A 17244-nucleotide genomic window follows, 5' to 3' on the forward strand; every position below is an offset into this window, starting at 1 on the left:
AAGAGTCAAGCAGGCCAACTGTACTAGAATTCAATGTATCAAATTCATACAGCCAAGAACAAAAAACAAAGATAAAACCCTAAAAGGCAAAAGGTCAAGTAAGAAACACGCGGAAATACATTGAAGCTAAAAAGAAAAAGCAGAACCGGCTAAAAATCAAAATACACCGCGATGACCACCCGCCTGATTGTACTAAGGCTGGAGAATACACAAGGACCTTTGATCAGCAACTCGTCCAGGAGGACAGGGGCAAAAGGTAAGGCCCCTCCACCGCTAAGCCAGTGCGGCTCAGCCAGTTAGCGACCTCGTGACTGCACGGAGGATGCAGAGGTACTCTGGATTGAGACCAAAGAGCCCTCTGCGCGATGCAAAATGGCTTCACGCGCGTTCATTTTCGTCATTCTATGTCCCCTACATTATCTGCCTCGGGTCTCTTTGGCTTCAGAACATCACAGTCATAATAATATTTCGTTCGCGGACGTCGTCACGAGTTTTAGGTTGAAGGACCACTTTTCCTGGGGCCTCCTTGAATGTTGAAGACAGACTTCTGAACGTGATTTTTGAAATGGCTTCTTCAGTTTGAACGTGAAGAGGGAGAGCGGATGCTACAGCAACATATTGGTACTCCCAAAAGCTGTATCTCGTGCTCTTTATACACACCTGCATGCATCCTTTTAACACGCACTCGGGTGGGGGGGTCGAATTGGCCCCCCAAAGGTTTCCCGGGAATGGTCTCCGAACGGCGCGGCGTAGCAGCGCCAAACTTTGTCTAGCTGTAGCCGATTGAAAAGCGGATCGTCTGATACAAGAAATTAGATGCACTTTGCAAGATCGCTGCCCTATAGCAGGTCAAAGTCAGGCAATGGTTTCAGGGAAGGCACGTTCTAGGGAATCGTTCAATCTGATGAAATAACGGAGTGTTAGACGATACCATACACCTCTGAGATACTTTCTCAGGCAATACACCACTTGAATAAACAAATATAATTGACCTAGGGTTAGATATGAAGGTAAGACTAGCGTCAAAACCAACCTGATTTATTACCCTGGGTCTTGCTGTATGGGCTGGTTTCTGGTGCTCATTTCGAATATATTGATAGCATGAGCCATATTATACACCTTTCATTGGCTTCTTATAGGTCAGAATAGGTTACTAACTTAAAATGACCCAATTCAACATTTTGTTTTTAGGAGCATACTGCCTGGCGTAATCCTTGTCGCATATCCAAACACAAAGCTCAAAGCAGTCTATATCATTTTGGTCATCATGACCTTTAAAAGGTCAAAAAAGGTCACTGACCTTATCTGAGCGTGTGTTATTTTGCTTAGAACAGTTGCCTGCTTTCTAGGGCCATTTGGAGACAATCTGAAATTTGACCTTGTTTGACCTTTTCTGACCCGAAGGTCATGACCTAGGAGCTTTAAAATTTGACCCAAGTGAGTTCACGTATAGGTCAACACACCCTATGAATTTGTTTTTTTCTAGCTCTCCTAGTTCCCGAGATCTCAGAGGGGCCAAACTGATGCCCTCTGCCCGAGAGAAGCGTATCCAACCAGCCACCCGGAGGCGTGTTTAAAGGTCAAACAAGTACACTGACCTTAACTGAGCGTGTGAAATTTTTCTCAGAACAGTTGACTTGGTTCTAGGGGCTCTTATGAGACCAATCTGGAATTGGACCTTGTTTGACCTTGATTGACCAAAAGATCATAACCTAGGAACCTCAAACTTTGATCTGAGAGAGTTAACGTACAGGTCAGCACACTCTGCGAGTTCGGTGTCTCTAGCTCTCTTAGTTTCCGAGATCTCAGGGGGTCAAATTGGCCCCCCAGACCCGAGCGATGGGTATCCAACCGGCCACCTCTACGCTTGTTAAAGCAAATCGACGTTCTGTTTGACTAACTTGCTACATTTTGAACTCTGCCTTAACCGTTATCCTGTTGATTCGCTTCTTGCGTTAGATCTCGGTTACTTGTATTGCTTCCTTGCCTTTTCATCCCTTCGACCTCTTGCATTTCAAATTGTGCATTTGACTTCTGTTCTTTTAGGCTTGAACTTTCTTTTACCTTTTTGATTGCATCGTTTTTGAATTTTTCACATTCGAATTGTGTCCTTAGACGTCTCGGCTTTGCATTTCTTATTCGGTAACCTTTTTGCCTACGCGCCCACAGTGATATCGTGTCCCTTTGCGCTTGGGTGTGGTGTTCTGTGCATAGTATGACGCATCAGCCACATCTAACTCACACCATGACGTGAATACGCATGATACGGTGCATCGTGTCATCTCATAAGCCCAGCAGCACCAAAAGAACGTGACGTGCTGTAGGGCTCACCTTAAGTTCACTATTTCGGAACAATAATTACCGTTTCAAACTTATGTTACTAAATTGCGCTTGGGGTAGCCGATTTTATAAGGTGCCAGCAGCCTATTATCCCCTAAACCAAAGCAACATATTGTCCCTGAAGTGTCTATAGTGGAAGTCCGCACCCGCCGAAACAGTGGCTTTTGGCCCTTTATTCAAATCATCCCACCATTGACTTATCTGTATGAAATGGCACACACCAGGCTCTTCTGTCGATCAACTTTCGTCATCCGGGTTTTTCCTCATGGCTCATAATTGAGCACGAATGTGAGAAACTTGCCATTCAAATAAAACGCTGGGCGGCTGTTGCTGGCGCTGGAACCTTCGGAAACAGGTCTTCAGTTCCAATCATGCAAAACTGGTCTTTCTGATACTGATATTAAGGTTGGGGTAAGGTCCTACTCATACTGATACTGCTTTTAAGGTTTTGATGGAATATGTTGTAATACGCCATTTTTAGGCTGTGCGTTGCATTTCAAAAAACATGTGATTTTTTTCGGCGTAGCAATGCCGGGATTGGAATGATAAGAACCCCGGAATCGGTGCTGATTTCAGTCCCAGGATTGGCATTCACAATGCACACACAAATGTTCTCACGCTGCATTGCGTTAAGTGGAAGTGCAATCTTCCAAAGTCAATAACATCTTCAAAGGCCGATTACATTCCCTAATGGGTTCCGTTACGTCTATAAAAAACGCCATCGACCAAGCATCGGCCGACGGTAGGCACTAAGGCTATTCACATATACAGCGATGCGCAGTGTTTCTGATTTCGCCGTCGCCGAAGCGGCTGCGGCAGTCGGTGGACAACACTGCGCGGTGCAGGTATGGCTTTACCGCCATTTTAGCAAAATCCGGTTTTTCAAGCTCACCACTCGCGTGTTTTCGGGCAGACAGGACTATGCGCGCCATCTGGAGACGTCATCTAGCTGAGAGCTAATTACAGCTTCTTGGTAGCATTAAGCCCTTTGTTCTGGTCTCGGGACTCTCCGGGAGTATATCACTCTCATTTAGTTAAAAGGATGTGAGAAGCCCCCGACGAATGACAACAGTTCGTCCGGGGCAAAACCTGTAAAAAAAACAGGCGGTGTCGTGTTCACGAAAAATAATATATATTCTTCCCTTGAGCGAGCCGAAAATTCTGGCACAAAACAACGTGTTAACCCCTGGAAATCCAGAACAACTGAATGCTTCCACTTTTCGTGCTTTGTCTTCGGACATAATGCTATGGATCGCTGCCATTACCGAGATACAACCAACGCATATTGGCCTTCCATACAGCTCGCGCTGAGGAGACAACTTAAGAGAATCCTAGCTTAGGGAAAAGAGAAAAAACATCCGACTCAGGGCGTTGCCGCAGTGGGACCCATCCCTTAAATACCAACGCACGCATAACAACAGGAACAGGCTGAAATGAAACCAAATATCTCGTAGGTATCCAAAATACGAGGCAAGACACGAACGAAAAGCTGCGTGTATTCTCAAATGGCCATCTATATCCATCCATTTTATTTTCGTTTTCTGGAACGCCAACCCCTTGCTTACAGCACATCGGACGCACCGTCAAACGCTCTATTAACCGAGCTACGGAGAGCTGCAGACTTCCTGCTTGACGAGCCGTAGTGCCGTTACTTCGTAGACAGGCGCCTTGAGACCGATCTCAAGCTGTGCTTCAGCTTCTCAGAACGTCGCCGAGCCTTTGTGTGGGGAATACGACTTGCGTATTAAAAGCCTTCGGCGACGTCCAGAATCCAGAAATGACCAAGGTGTCCCGAGACGACCGTGACCGGTAGCCAACGGAAATTGGCCTCGTAATGGCATGCATACGTTCTCCAGGTTTCGAGGATTCACAGTCTTTTGAGTAATCCTGGAAGCAGTCGTTGGTTTAAAAAGGCCATGCTTTTCGCAAGAAGCAAAGGCTTCAAAGACATTGCTCAACATGTTCGGCGTTGCAGCGACCTGGTTTCACTGATCTCAGGTTCAATGAATCACAATTCCGTGCCGTCTGGTTCATGCACACTGTACAGCTTGCACCATTGGATGCCACTCCCCCCTCCTGGCAGATGTCCCGTGACCTCGACCTGACCTGGCCGGGGCGGGATATCAGGCGAGCAGACGGATGCGGATATCCTCAAACAGTCACGGTTGTGGTCATGCGAAAATCACAAGGCCTCGAGGTGTAGCTGTCACATTCTATCCGTGCGTTTAGCCATCCATCGTCATGACATCTACATTTCTACCTTATCCGGCACCAGCATCTGATCAGTGATTTACGCCGGGCGTATGCATGACAACTGTGTGAATCCATGACCAAATAAAGGGAAGGTGTTATTGAATGGTAGAAACTCTGCAGATCAGCGTATTCTACTCGACATGCTGGCGTTAAGAATCTGTTTCGTTTCAAGTGCTTTGCAGAGATGTCATGCACAAACTTATTCATGTACAACATAACTGGAATCCTGAGTACATTTGGAAGTTCGCATAAGCATAATATGTACGTACTTGGTACTGCAGCAGTAAGTAGAAAAAAGTTGAAGGGTGAGTGGAGTCATCCAAGGGCTTTCAGGTCTAACAGCAGCTCGCTAAAGAGCTTGTTACTTCGCTATTAGTATCACAGCCTGGTCCGTACCATCCACAAGCAAGTTGCATGAAATGGTGGTGTCCAAGGGCATCGGCTGCAACATAGTCATTCACTAGATACGGCTGTCCAGGAAGGCAATCGCATCCTATGTACGGACTTCAACAACACGCTACAAAACACACAGCATCGGCCTGCCAAGCACCGCCAGAGAAGTACCGGCTATTGCCGCGTCTGTTCGTCTCCAGCTGCCAGTGCTCGCAGAGCGCTGCAGGAGCCGTGGGCGCCAGTCTCAGGCTGCGGCCGTCCTTACGTGAGCAATGTTAGACTGCTTGCCGTTCTCCTTGATGCCGGTCATGTTGGAGGAGAACTGGGAGGCCAGCACCGTCCGCGATCGGGTCACCGATCGCGCCAGCTTGGCGAACTTGGAGAGGCTCGCTGCAACAGGCCCGCCGGTCAGCACGTCGGCCAACCGCGGGAGGCGGGGCCACCGCAGCCACCACGGCGCGTCACGGCAGCAAACCGTACCCGACGCCGTTGGCGGCATGGGACGAGCTAGCTGACTAAAAACGTGATTGTCGACTCAACGTAAATCATACGACAACACGAGGGAGTCGAGCCCGGCGCCTTTGGGGACCCAGACGGATGGTACGTGGCAAACCATTGTAATATTCTCCGTCACCTTTGGGGACCAGAACGAAAAGTACACAACCATGCTTTGGAATATCCTCCGACGTCTCTGGAGACCCAGACAGATGGTATATAGCAATGCATCGGCAAATACTCCGTTCACGAGCTCAGCAGGCGGCCGTGCACTGGTATTTATGTTCTGTTCACACGGCCTTTTGACGCGCACCGAACGGGTGTACATAGTGCGCCGAACGGACGTACATCGGACGGGCGTGCATAGCGCGCCGGACGGGCGTACGTCAAACGGGCATACGTCAGGCGGGTATGCGTCGGACGGACGCGCATAACGCGCAGGACGGGGCGTACGTCTGACGTGTGTACGCCAGACGGGCGTACGTCGGACGGGCATGCAAAGTACGTCAGACGGGTGTACGTCAGACGGGCGTAGGCCGGACGGGCGTACATAGCGCGCCGAACGGGCGTACGTCGGACGGGTGTACGTCGGACGGGGGCACATAACGCGGAGGACGGGCGTACGTCAGACGGGTGTACGTCAGACGGGCGTACGTCAGACAGGCGTACATAGCGCGCCGGACGGGCGTACGTCGGACACGTGTACGTCGGACGGGCGTACATAGCGTGTCGGACGGGTGTACGAAGCATCAGGTTATAGAGAGCGCATTTGAGTACGTCGCGTTGTAGCTGAGTGTGTCCTTATCTTGAACAGAAGTCTACCGCTGCGCATAGCGTATGGCTCCTTCTGTCATCGCCCGTCAGGTCGCCCCAGGCAGTCTTTTATAGAAGAGAACCCCAAGGAAGTTTATTGGCATGCCTGTTATGCCTAACACACAACTTACGCAACCACCGATAAATGCTCATATCTTTGGGCGATTATCACTAGCATTATCGATAACAGGCTTCTGGTGTACTTGAACATCTTTACATTAACAGATGATATTTAATGAGTCCCCTCAGTAAGGCATTAAGTCACACTGTCCAACAACGTCATCTGTTTTAACACACGTCCGACATGCACTTAAACATCAGTATTAACAGACCATAATGGCCTGTCGACACAAGCATTTTATCACACGCGAGTACATTCATAGATTGCAATGCTGGAACATAGGCCGGCTTTAGGCTTGCCAGGGGCAGGAGGTTTTCGGAATCGATGCGATGGATAGATTAGAAACAGTTTATGTTTATTGGCGACCGTGACGTAAGTCTGGCTAAAACGCTAACACTGTGGGTGGATATTAGGCACAATAGCATGGATCAAGCGCCTATACAGTCTATTTTCGCACGATGTGCCTCCGGCTAGACCAGGGCGCGTCGTCTTTGAGGCTGGTTTCAGAAGCGGTGACAAAAGACTGCTTGCTGGGCCGTTACCGGTGAACACCTCGGGTCGACCAGTGTTAAGACCACCTCATGATTTTCAGACGACGCTTTCGCCTACACCGCATAACTACTGCAACGTCTCTGTATTCCCCGCTTGCCGGAGGATGATACCATGGTTCGCGCACGATTCTGCAAGGTCGCCTGCACGCGTATGCCGCAATTTTGCGAGTTCATTCGTCCATTGTATCCATTAGTATTAGTTACTAAGAGGCACAACTCCGCGCGAGTGAAATAACAGAGTTATCGCTCAGCGTAGGTTGGACGAAAACGTAGGTCTAGCAGAAGCTTCAGAACACTACGAAGCGGGAAATCTCTGCTGCGAACTAGATCACACTCGCTAGCTGGCCAGCGTGGGACGTCAGTCGCAAGTGCCGCAAACTAATGCAAGACAACGCGTGATCGCATGACAACAATCGGAAGCCTTGGAGGCCACATGGAGGAAAAATCGTCTGAAACCGAACACGACGTCTCCATCTCTAGCACCTGTCGACCGGATGTTTCTCCGCTTTCAGCTCCGTGCGCGCTCAGCAGCAACAGTCACGGACCCGAAATGCCGAGCGGGTTCACGGCACGCCCAGCGACAGCCGCTGGTGTTATCTCGCGTCGTTCAACGAGTTTACATCCGCATGATAGGGCGTGAATTGGCGTGCGTGAATGGGAATGGACGTGATAGGGCGTGCATGACGACATCGGCTCCGTTCTACAGTGAAAACGTCTGTTTCGGCATTGGTGTGACCTCCCACGCGCGGGTGCCCAGGGACGCGGCTGCATCTGTCGGGCAGCGCGGTCGCATCTGTCGGGCGCACAACAAACGAAAGGCGGCAAATCACCCGCGTCCGTTCGACACCTGTTGTCGCCGGGTCATCACAGCTGCACCTAACGTGCCATGGAGCATTCAACATATGCCAACAGATGGAGGCGCGGTTTAACAATTAAACAGCCCAATCTAGGTTAAGGCGTCAACGCCGGCTTTCCCAGAGTCTCCGCAAGTTACCAGCTGCGTAGCTGGAGGACTCACCTCTGTTCTCATCAGCCTCAATGGGCTGCTTAAGAGCCGTGATGTCGCGCAGGGTCAGCAGGAACAGCACCACCACCTCCTTCTCATTCTTGATGGGCGCCAGGTGAAGCAGCAGCCACAGCGGCGTCCCTGCAGCAGCACGCACATCTCAACACAATACGACAGAGCACTTACGGTGTGCGTGCACAGCCACCGTCCGCTGTCAGCCCCTGGGCTGTCAGCCCCTGTCCGTCAGACAGCTGTCAGCCCCTGAAAATCTCCCGCTGTCGGCCTCTGTTCGTCGGACAGCTGTCAGCCCCTGAGCATCTCCCTCTATCGGCCCCTGTCCGTCAGACAGCTGACAGCTGGAGATCGATGGGTCGAGCGGACGGCCGGGGCGACAGTGCCGGCATAAGCCAAGAAGCCCCACGGTGGCCGGGCACACGTCGGTGGGACACAGCGGACGCCGGGCAGCCCAGCCCGTGTTCAACGGTCATAGACACAGCATCACAGGATCTGGCACGCACGCGGTCGTGGACACAGCGCAGACCTGGCAAGCACGCGGTCATGGACAAGGTGCAGATCTGGCATGCACGCGGCGCGAGCCTGTTGTCCCCGGGAGACGCCAAGTGCTGTTCTAGCGTCAAGAAGAGCGATGAACTTGCCGTGTGCTGACGCTTGGCTTATATCCAGCCACGAAACGACTCAGTTGGCATGTTAATAGCTTTGGAATAATTAACTCTGACGCAGCCACTAGGACAACACAGAATGGTACCTATGCGGTCTCCTTTCAGCGAGGTGCGGTACCACCAGCGGCAGCGAACAGTCAACTCCGTTGCCATTTTTTCAAGCGGCACATGTATGTTTCCCCCTTGACATTTCAGGAGGTCCTGTCATGGTGGCATGCAGGAAGCCCCAGATTGCGGAAACAGAGCATTCTGTCAAATAAAAAAGAGAGCCTTTACAGCACGCAGGAGATGGTATCTATTATGTTTGTGGCCATATTTGGCCAACATCAGGTTTTGATGGTGGAACGAGTGCCCCAAGTGGTCCAGAGTAGGCCTTTCAGACGGATAGGATGCTTCATGTAAAACACAGGAAGCCCGGCGCGCCCAAGAAGACGCCCATATTTAAAGATCACACCTAGGTTACAATGATGTGTGTGTATATATATATATATATATATATATATATATATATATATATATATGTATATTATATATATATCTGATATGTACATTATATATAATGTATATATGTGTATATTATATATATATAGTATATATATATATATATATATATATATTTGTACATATATATCTATATATATAATTATATATATATATATATATATATATATATATATACCTAGTTAGGAGTTCTTTCCAAGAGACGTGGGTGAAATCTAGCGGGAAATTTTAACTGGAGCTGGGATAGCAGGCGGTATAAATAATGCAGCAAATCGGTGGCACTGTCCCTGCCTACGGCTCCTGCCGATTACCCCCGTAACAATACTACAAGCTTCATCATGACAAAGAAGGCAGGGCTCATGCAGAACACGGTACAGTGTAGAGGCTTAGTGGTCTAAGGCATCAGATAACGTCCCGCTGTCAATGCTCTATTCTGAAGTCCGGTCCACGCCCGTGTCAGCGGCTGGTACGTTCACACCCCGGACTGTTTAAAAATTCCGCTATAACGGAAGCGGTTTAGCGGAAATGTCCCCCTCTAAAATTGCATGTTTTTTTGCTGCGTTTTGTACTGCACGTATCTGGCGGATTACGTTGCTCTGGTGCAGCAGTATGGGTATTTATGGGAGCGAAGCAGAAGCAGTGCTCTCTCGGTGGCATGTTTAGGCGGCGAGAACCAGGCGGGGCAAAACGGAATGTATACTAAGCTTTCAAGATGAGATTTCAGTTATCTTTGCGAACCAACCAGGCTGAAGTAAATTGCAGGAGAATTGAGGTGGTTTGCCGGAATAAAGCATAACTTACAACTGTGCCTGAAACAAAGGCGTCTCGTTCTGCCCACAAACATACTGATACAAGTGAGTCATAACAAGGATAAATTTAAGGAACAAGCCGCTATTTCACGTCACTGGATGACACAAAGTAAAAATGATGCTGGCTGATACATGTGTATGTTGGCAGTAAAATAAACACGAGGCCAGTGCTTCTCTGAAACTGCTTGCTTATTGCGGATTTGTGAAAACAGAATTCAGTTTGTTAATGTTGAGATTAAATGATGACTTACGTACTTACGCACCAAAAAGCAGAAGGCTATTGACGCAAATACGCAGTACAGGACTGGTGAGGCCACTGCATAATAACCAGCCCCTCCCCCCCCCCCCCCCCACCCCCACCACCACCATTTTACAGTTCAATTCGAGAGCTTTCAGAATAGACCCAGAAGTCCACCGTTTCAGCCCCCCGAGCCGAAAGAACTATCCTGCATCCATTCCATTTATTCCCCCTTCTGCCTCCTTCTAATGTTTATCAAATATGTAAGGGCTCTGCAGAAACCTGTCGGACTGCTGTTAAAAGACTATCGTAACTCTTTAACAGGACGTCACTCATAACGTGGCGTAGCATCACCTAGCAATCAAAATCACGATATGTGAGTGGTGCTCCTAGTGACTGGTAGTCGTTCCATTTGCAGCGACGAATGAGTCACTATCTACAGATCTCTTACAGTAGTGGAGCTGGGTCCATCAGTGAGCAGGACTGGGAACGCAATAAACCAGTGGGACACGTATTTCCGCGCAAATTTAGGTTGCAGACATAGCACATCAACCGTAAATCTTACCAAACACAAAAAAATGGGTGGTGAGAACAGCCCGACAGAAATGAAAATTGTCTAAAGAACACGTTGTGGCTTTTTTATTTCATTTAACTGTAACAAATGTGCAATTCGAAAGAAACTGTACTGATTCCATCCAGACCTATTTATACACATTCGCGCATAGATCACGTCTCCCCCGCCTCAAAAAAGTAACCCTTCAAAGCAATGCTCTCTTTTTAGCTGTTAACGGCGTTCAAATGAATGTCGTTCAAAAACGGCAACGTACATCTGCTTTCAGAAACATATTGTTACCTTGGATGCATAGCACTTTGAAGCCTCTAATTGTACATTTGATTCATTCGCGTGGAATGCAAATGCTTGCGATTTAGCTGTGCCAAAAAGCAAGCTTTTCTTCAAACAAAACGCATATCAAAATGAAAAATATAGATGTCAAGACCCATTACACATTTTAATAAATTAGGGCTATGTACAAAATAGTGACAAATGTATTCATTCAAACCTTTGAGACGCGGTGTAGCATTGCCATGGCTAGCATCTAAGCGTGCAACACATAACGAACATTTTGCCCTTTTGTGTCACAATTTTAAGTCCTGATGAGGCAATCCCGCGTCAGGCTTCGTGAGACATCAGCCGGCCTAGCTGCCTGTGGAAGAGGACGCGAAGCTGGCTGTTTCTTTTATGTTTGCCACGTCGCCCTGAGATGAAGCAATCAGACACCCAGCTGTTACGAGGCGTGTTCCCCTGCGGCCGCGCTCCGAGCGGGCACCGACTACACGACTACTCACGGTTCTTCTGTAGAGCAGTATTTCGAACTGGTCCAGGTTCTGTTCCTCGAGGCTCTCCTCGAACCTGCGATGGTATCCTTGTCGGTGAGGTCGCCGTACATGAAGCTGCAGCCGGCACGACGTCTGCATGACCTGAGGGTCGAACCAAAACCCAGCGTCAGTGTTATGGTGGTTTGTAACTGACAGCCGCGCCTCAACCCTCGTGACAATCTAGCGACTCCTTTGTGCCGTGTTTATGCTTGTCGCGTTACGATCTGTCCATTAGCCTGGTGGCGAATGTCTAAGAGGAGCCAATGAACGTAGAATAACCTGATAAAGTGCAATGCAATACAGTACAATGCAATACCATACAAGGCAATACACTGCATTTCTCATCGGTCTATAGCATAACTAACGTAACACCAACAACCTGCTCGGTGTCACGTAACAGCCAGAAGGGGAACAGCAGCTACGTTAACAGGAAGATCCGTCATGCGTCCTGGAGAAGAGACACTTCAACCCATTTCGACCAGCGCCTCTGAAGCGGCGTGTGAGCTCGATTCAAAGTGCTAACAGCTACCGACCGCTGACCCAGCCGGAGGCACTCAAGCGTGATGTGTCAATGCGGCGCCTCGCGCGCGAGTGGGCACCGTAAATGTGCTCAGCAGCTGGCCGCGCCAGTTCGCGCTGCTCGCTAAGGTAATGGTCACGGTTCCCCGCACTGAATAGCACTTGTTTCAGAGGTCGCCACCTCATGCATTTGGAACCCGACAAACGGTCCTGTACTATTGTGTGATTTTTCGTTGTTTTGGGTTGTGTGATGTGCGCTTTCCAAAACCGAGCACAACTTCGCAGCACATTTGTTCGTAACCCAGTGTTCGCACGCCGAAAAAATTCGCGCACAATCTCCTTGCGTAAATTATGGGTGCCGTAAATGTTTGTGCGCGAACGTTCGGAAATGATTTACATACTTACCTAAGAATAGCGGGGTCCCTGTCACGGAACTACACGCCGTTGCGCCACGTCACATCGTCACGATTTACGTTGCGTGATCCCTGGTTGGTAGATGGGCTGTGTCTTACACTGCTGTCACATTGGTCTTTAGAACAGCTCCGTCGCTTACCTGTGACCGAGATGTATCTGTCGTGCCGTTTGTGTTAAATTGCCACCGTGTGTGATGTGGATATGTTTCCATTCATGTGCCTTATGTAAGTGACGAGAATGCCGGAAAAGCCATATTATGAAGGGTTCTAAATGGCAATATCTATACATCGATCTATCTTTGTTGGTACGCGCAAAATTTCGTACATTCTCGCGCACATTCCACCGGATTACCTTCCAGGCACTGTTTTGTATTGCTTTCTTTGTATCACATTTTCCTCTCACACGCAGTAGGTTGCATCGCATTTCCTCGCATTTGCTATTCTTCGCATCGCATATGTTTAAGACTCCATCCTTCGCACCACAAGCCCGCTGCACAGCTCAACAAAGGACCGTCAGCTTGGTGGGGGTCGAGTCAGATGGCATCGAGGTAATAGCCCCAGAGTCGTAAATCCGCATGTTTTCGTTATTTGCTGTTGCTGGGCCTTCTGTATGTTTCTGTATGTTCTACGTTTGGAGTGTCAGTTGTTTGCGTGCTATGACGCCCACGTCTATCCTGTCTCGGATCCCGCAGCCACAGTTATGCAAAGTTCCGATTAAAGCGTTCCCTCCACTTCGTACAACCGAGCGGATGGATCTTCCCTAAGCTTGGGTAGGTTGACAATGGACTCACCCCCCCCCCCCCCACACACACACAAATCCAATAAATCCTCTCCTGGCTCCAGGGCTTGTACAGTTAAAGCAGTAATCCGCAAAGCCGAGAGGCGTGTATTTTATGAGAAGGCAGTTCATCCGCACTCTACATTTGGTATATCTATAAGTCAGTAAACTTCAATGTAGCGGTTTAACCACCGCACACGTAATGGCGGATATGTGCCGCGACAGGCACGAAGCAATAACGAACGAATAAGCAAAATATACCACTTTTGTATCAGCTTTAAATATTAGGCGTCCGCCTGGAATTACATGACGTGCTGTCGCATGGGCCTCCGCGTGGTATGACACATCTCTGTCGCCTCCCTGGCTGCACGTCAAACGTCTAGGGGGACTTCTCATATTTACAATAGAGAATTCCCCTAGTTACTGACATAAATGTTAGCGCTGTTAGTGTGCTCTTTAGCCGGCCAACGGACTCAAGATGTTTTTGCGATGTGCCGGTAAGATTTGCATGAGAGTCAACAAGTGCCTAAGAAATTCGGTGCATGACTACGCAGTTTTGCTATACGAATAATGCAGTTACTAGGAATAGGGATGTGAAGAGCCATGTATGCAAAGAAATGCAGTGCTAAGAAATGCGCATCAGAAAATATGATGGAGGGAACAACATTTGGAAAGCAATGCGACAAGATGAATGCCGTGAAGGACTCGCCGCGATCCAATCGTTGCGTTCACGAAGAAATGCCATATGAACATTCTTCTCGTTTCACGTGTCAAGCGTCAGTTTATTCCAGGTGCGAGACATTGCAGGCTATTTTCTATCACGAGTCGCATTTTGTTAATTGCACGCCGGACCACAAGGGCGATCAATGCAGCTGAGGCTGTTGAGCATCGCTGGCAGCGCTCCGCCAGACGCGTACCATAGCTGACGTTGTCTTCAAATAATTCAACACACGTTGAGCTAAGGAAATATATAAACTAAATCTTCCTCTCATGCCCAGAGATATGTATGAACAAGAATCGCGGAACAGAACAGTCGCTTGTGGAATCTTGCCCAGGCGCGAGCTTTGAGCTCCATCAGAAATGCAACTGTAGTAGTATAGAGGCTCATCTCATCAAGATTTACGACCACATCACTTGACAGGGTATTTTGAACCAAGGTGGGGTTGGTCCCTCTTGCACACGTGGGGCACGCTTTCAGCATACTTTTTCTAGCGCTATTTTTAAACGAATATTTTCAAATTAGTTTCCATGGCGGTTATGTCGCATAATTTACCATGGTGACGTTTTGTGTCTGCTGTCCATTAAACGACACGACGACCACTCCACTAAAGGAGCAAGAGCCGAGCACTTAAGCAACTGACGGACTTCTTCCAATTACGATTGCATTCAGCGCGTACGCGGTTGGTCGTCAGTGGCCAGGCGCACATGTGCGGTGCGGTGACGACAGCCGGCCGCCGCCCACAGACGCACACGTGCGGTGCGGTAACGACAGCCGGCCGCCGCCCGCAGGCGCATGGGTGCGGTGTGGTGACGACAGCCCGTCGCCGCTCGCCCCGCCCCCTCCGCGGACGCACGCGCCCGATCAGACCTGGCCGCGCGGCGGGCCGAAGGCCGTGGCCGGAGGCTGGCACTGGCCGATGACGCGATGAACCAATGGCGATAACACCGGCTGACGTCGTGCCGCACCAATCACTGCCTCTGCTGCGGAAGCCCGCTCCAGGCACGCCTGACTACACTGAGCCGGGTGTCACCAGTCAGCGGCAGCACTGGCGACACCCGACTGTCGGGACGACCGGAGCCCCCCCCCCCCCCCATACCCCTCCACGCCCGCCAGACACGTCGCGACGTTATGGAAGAAGAAGTGGATGAAAAGGAGAGAGGAAGAAGCATAGTCATGTATAGCAGAACTATGCTTCTTATGAAGGCATCTAAGGACCATAAGACGCCTCCATCAGAAGAACGATGACGGGAGTCGCGCACTCCCCAAAGGGGTCACGCCTGCTGAATAGGAGCATACTGTTCGCTCTTCTGAGCGAACAGTTCTGCACGCACACACTGCACACACACACACACACACACACACACACACACACACACACACACACACACACACACACACATATATATATATATATATATATATATATATATATATATATATATATATATATATGTGTGTGTGTGTGTGTGTGTGTGTGTGTGTGTTGTGTGTGTGTGTGTGTGTGTGTTTTGTGTGTGTTTGTGTGGTGTCTATATAAAGTCAGGTCCAGCACATGTGTGCCGTGTCCGGATGAAGCATTAAGCAGCGGGCCTGGGCCCCTCCTCCACCGGTGGCGACCCTGACACCCGACGTGTCGGGTCCGCCCGGCGCGATGCTGCTGTATCAGCAGCGGGTCTGTCCAGCAGACGGCTGGCCGTGCCGGGCTAGCCATGGCCGGCCCGCCCTCTGGCCAGCCCCGGCGCCGGTGACCCGAGGTAGGGCGCCAGCGACGGAACGCGCGGGACGCGTCGTGCGCCTGTCCCGGTGGTACGGCCCTCGCTGCAGGCGTGAATAATGCGTGCGGCCCGCCGGGTCGCCGGCCGTAGTAGTGGAACGTGGCTAGCGTCGCGGTCGACTTCGTTCTCAAATGTGCCAGGTAGCGGGCGGTCAGGGACGTCGCGAGGTGAGCACACTGGCTGCAGCTATGTGCTCGCGTTAGATGCAGCTCTAGTGAAGCTAGTTTAAACGTTTGTCAGTTACACTATACGGTGGTCGGGCCCATATGTACAAGCATGTGTGGCAGACGCACTACCAGCTGCATTCTTCACACACGCGGCCTCCCTGTGCTGTGGTTTCAATGCTCTGCCGGGGGCGTGTCATCATACCGCCTGGCCTTGACACGGCTGACGTGACTCGCGGTGTCCACTGCGATCACATCCGTCACGCTGTGTCGGTCGTGACGCGCCGTCCGGGCGACGGCGCCACGCTGGGTCGATCAACCGGACGCCGTCACAACGCGTCGCGGACGGCGGCGCCGGCCGGACAGTCCCAGCACTGCCGGATGCCGGCCGCCGAGGGGGGGGGGGGGGGGGAGCGGGCTGCGCCTCGTTGTTGCCGTGGTGTCGGGGCAGGGATGGGGCGCGATTCTGACCACGAGGGCTGGGCTCGGATGGCGCCGGCCTGAGGATCACGCTCTGGGTCTGTCTCAGCAGCCTTGCCGTACCTGGCTGTTTGGTGCCCGAGTAATCACGGCCAGCAGAAGCGTGGCGAGCCACGCGGTCCCCACGTAATCAGTCCGGCTCGATCCCCATTTACAGGTCAGGACCTCAGTCTATTCAGCCGCAGAGATCCCCGAGTCGGTAGCGCTCCCCCTCCCGGACTCAGAACCGGGCTGGCTTCTGTTTCCAGCTTCACATGAATTCGTGCCTCTTACCGAGAGCACCCCCGACCCCGCTTCAACGCCCGCGCCGCGACCCCGTGCAGCCGTGCTGCACAGTCCAGGGACACTTTATGTCGGCCGTGACGGCGATGACCCGGCCAAACTGCTCCGCCGTTTGCCCCTGTTCGGCCCTGGTGCGCCACTCTGCCAAAATAGCGAGCGCCACTGAGTGGTATTTCGGCCGCCGCCCCGCCATAAATCCGTCCGCCCGGCCAAGTGGTGTACGCGCGCCGGGGACGACCGCTGCTATCAGCCCGACAGAGGGACGCCCGGCGGGACGCTGTCCCCCCCGCCGGCAGAGGGACGCTCGAGTGGGGGTCACTCGCTGCCCACTATTCAGCAGGCGTGACCCCTTTGGGGAGTGCGCGACTCCCGTCATCGTTCTTCTGATGGAGGCGTCTTATGGTCCTTAGATGCCTTTATAGAAGCATAGTTCTCAGCGAACACAGTTCGCTTAGAGATGTATAATACTTTGCTCACTAGAAGCACATATACATATTATATATATATATATATTATATATATATATATATAATAT

At 50.6% G+C, this 17244-nt stretch overlaps 1 protein-coding gene and 1 pseudogene across 1 annotated transcript in view; both read right to left on the reverse strand.

The window, feature by feature from the left end:
* The window catches only part of LOC119094582 (potassium voltage-gated channel protein eag), a 46698-nt gene extending 41380 nt beyond the window's left edge, over positions 1-5318 (reverse strand). The window contains exons 1-2 of the mRNA XM_037217645.1: positions 5252-5318; positions 4863-4868 (exon numbers count right to left, since the gene is read on the reverse strand). Coding sequence (XP_037073540.1) covers positions 4863-4868; positions 5252-5296 — 51 coding nt within the window. The 5' untranslated portion in view covers positions 5297-5318. The remainder of the gene's footprint in view (positions 1-4862; positions 4869-5251) is intronic.
* Positions 5319-7666: 2348 nt separating this feature from the next.
* LOC119094583 (potassium voltage-gated channel protein eag-like) overlaps positions 7667-17244 on the reverse strand; it is a 132064-nt pseudogene continuing 122486 nt past the window's right edge.

Source organism: Pollicipes pollicipes, unplaced genomic scaffold, assembly GCF_011947565.3.
Source record: "Pollicipes pollicipes isolate AB1234 unplaced genomic scaffold, Ppol_2.1 Scaffold_4002;HRSCAF=4701_pilon_pilon_pilon, whole genome shotgun sequence".
NCBI classification, from domain to species: domain Eukaryota; kingdom Metazoa; phylum Arthropoda; class Thecostraca; order Pollicipedomorpha; family Pollicipedidae; genus Pollicipes; species Pollicipes pollicipes.